This window comes from Pygoscelis adeliae, unplaced genomic scaffold (genome assembly GCF_000699105.1).
Source record: "Pygoscelis adeliae isolate BGI_AS28 unplaced genomic scaffold, ASM69910v1 Scaffold482, whole genome shotgun sequence".
NCBI lineage: Eukaryota > Metazoa > Chordata > Aves > Sphenisciformes > Spheniscidae > Pygoscelis > Pygoscelis adeliae.
The window spans coordinates 225,726-226,431 of record NW_008824192.1 but is presented as its reverse complement, the minus strand read 5'-3'; the positions used below and the strand labels follow the sequence as shown (position 1 = coordinate 226,431).

At 56.7% G+C, this 706-nt stretch overlaps 2 protein-coding genes across 2 annotated transcripts in view; one reads left to right on the top strand and one right to left on the bottom strand.

Annotated features, from left to right (window-relative positions):
* PROK1 (prokineticin 1) overlaps positions 1 to 661 on the bottom strand; it is a 3,204-nt gene extending 2,543 nt beyond the window's left edge. The window contains exons 1-2 of the mRNA XM_009334757.1: positions 590 to 661; positions 387 to 421 (exon numbers count right to left, since the gene is read on the bottom strand). Coding sequence (XP_009333032.1) covers positions 387 to 421; positions 590 to 661 — 107 coding nt within the window. The remainder of the gene's footprint in view (positions 1 to 386; positions 422 to 589) is intronic.
* LAMTOR5 (late endosomal/lysosomal adaptor, MAPK and MTOR activator 5) overlaps positions 660 to 706 on the top strand; it is a 4,723-nt gene continuing 4,676 nt past the window's right edge. Inside the window, 1 exon segment of the mRNA XM_009334756.1 lies at positions 660 to 703. Within this exon segment, the coding sequence (XP_009333031.1) occupies positions 660 to 703 (44 nt within the window).

Here is a 706-nt window from a genome sequence, read left to right as displayed (position 1 = left end):
ACCCCTGGAGCACCACAAAAGCCTGGACTGTGTCCCCAAAACTCGCCGCTCCTCTCGCTTTTAGCATCACCCTCGGTCCAGCTCTTGCTCAGCAGCACCGAGCTCTCGGACACGCCGAGCCCCCAAAGCCCGTTAACACAACAGGGTAAGCGTCCCACCTCTCCTCTGCGTCCCGACATTTCCCCCCTCTTTTAATATTTTCTCTTAATTTGGGAGAACGACAATCCGGGGCGCTCGAGCCCTTGTCCCAGTTGGGAACCTGTTCTGGGGGACGCCCGTAAAGATGCAGTATTTTTTCCCTGCTGGAAAACTTCCTAAAATCCCCCGTTTCCCCGCGTGCCGGGTCTGACACGGTGCTGAGAAGAGAAGCAGAAAGAGCAGCTCACCGGCGTGACTTTACACTCACGTGGGCTGAGTCTGGCTGCGGGAACAGCATCCGCGCATCGGAAAAATGAGTAATAAACTGGGAAAAAAAAACCACCCCACCCCAAAGCAAGCAGCAAAAGGCACCGATTCTTGCCTGACTTCCCAAAATCATAATAAAAAAAATAAATAAGTCTCCCAGGTCGGGGCTGGAAGCGGCACTTACCCCGGTGATGACGGCGCAGGGGCAGGAGGCGATGAGCAGGAGGAAGCAGAGGGTTTGCAGGAGTCGGCCCATGGCGCCGGGGCAGGAGCCGTCTCCCCTGCGATCCCGGGTTCCGCA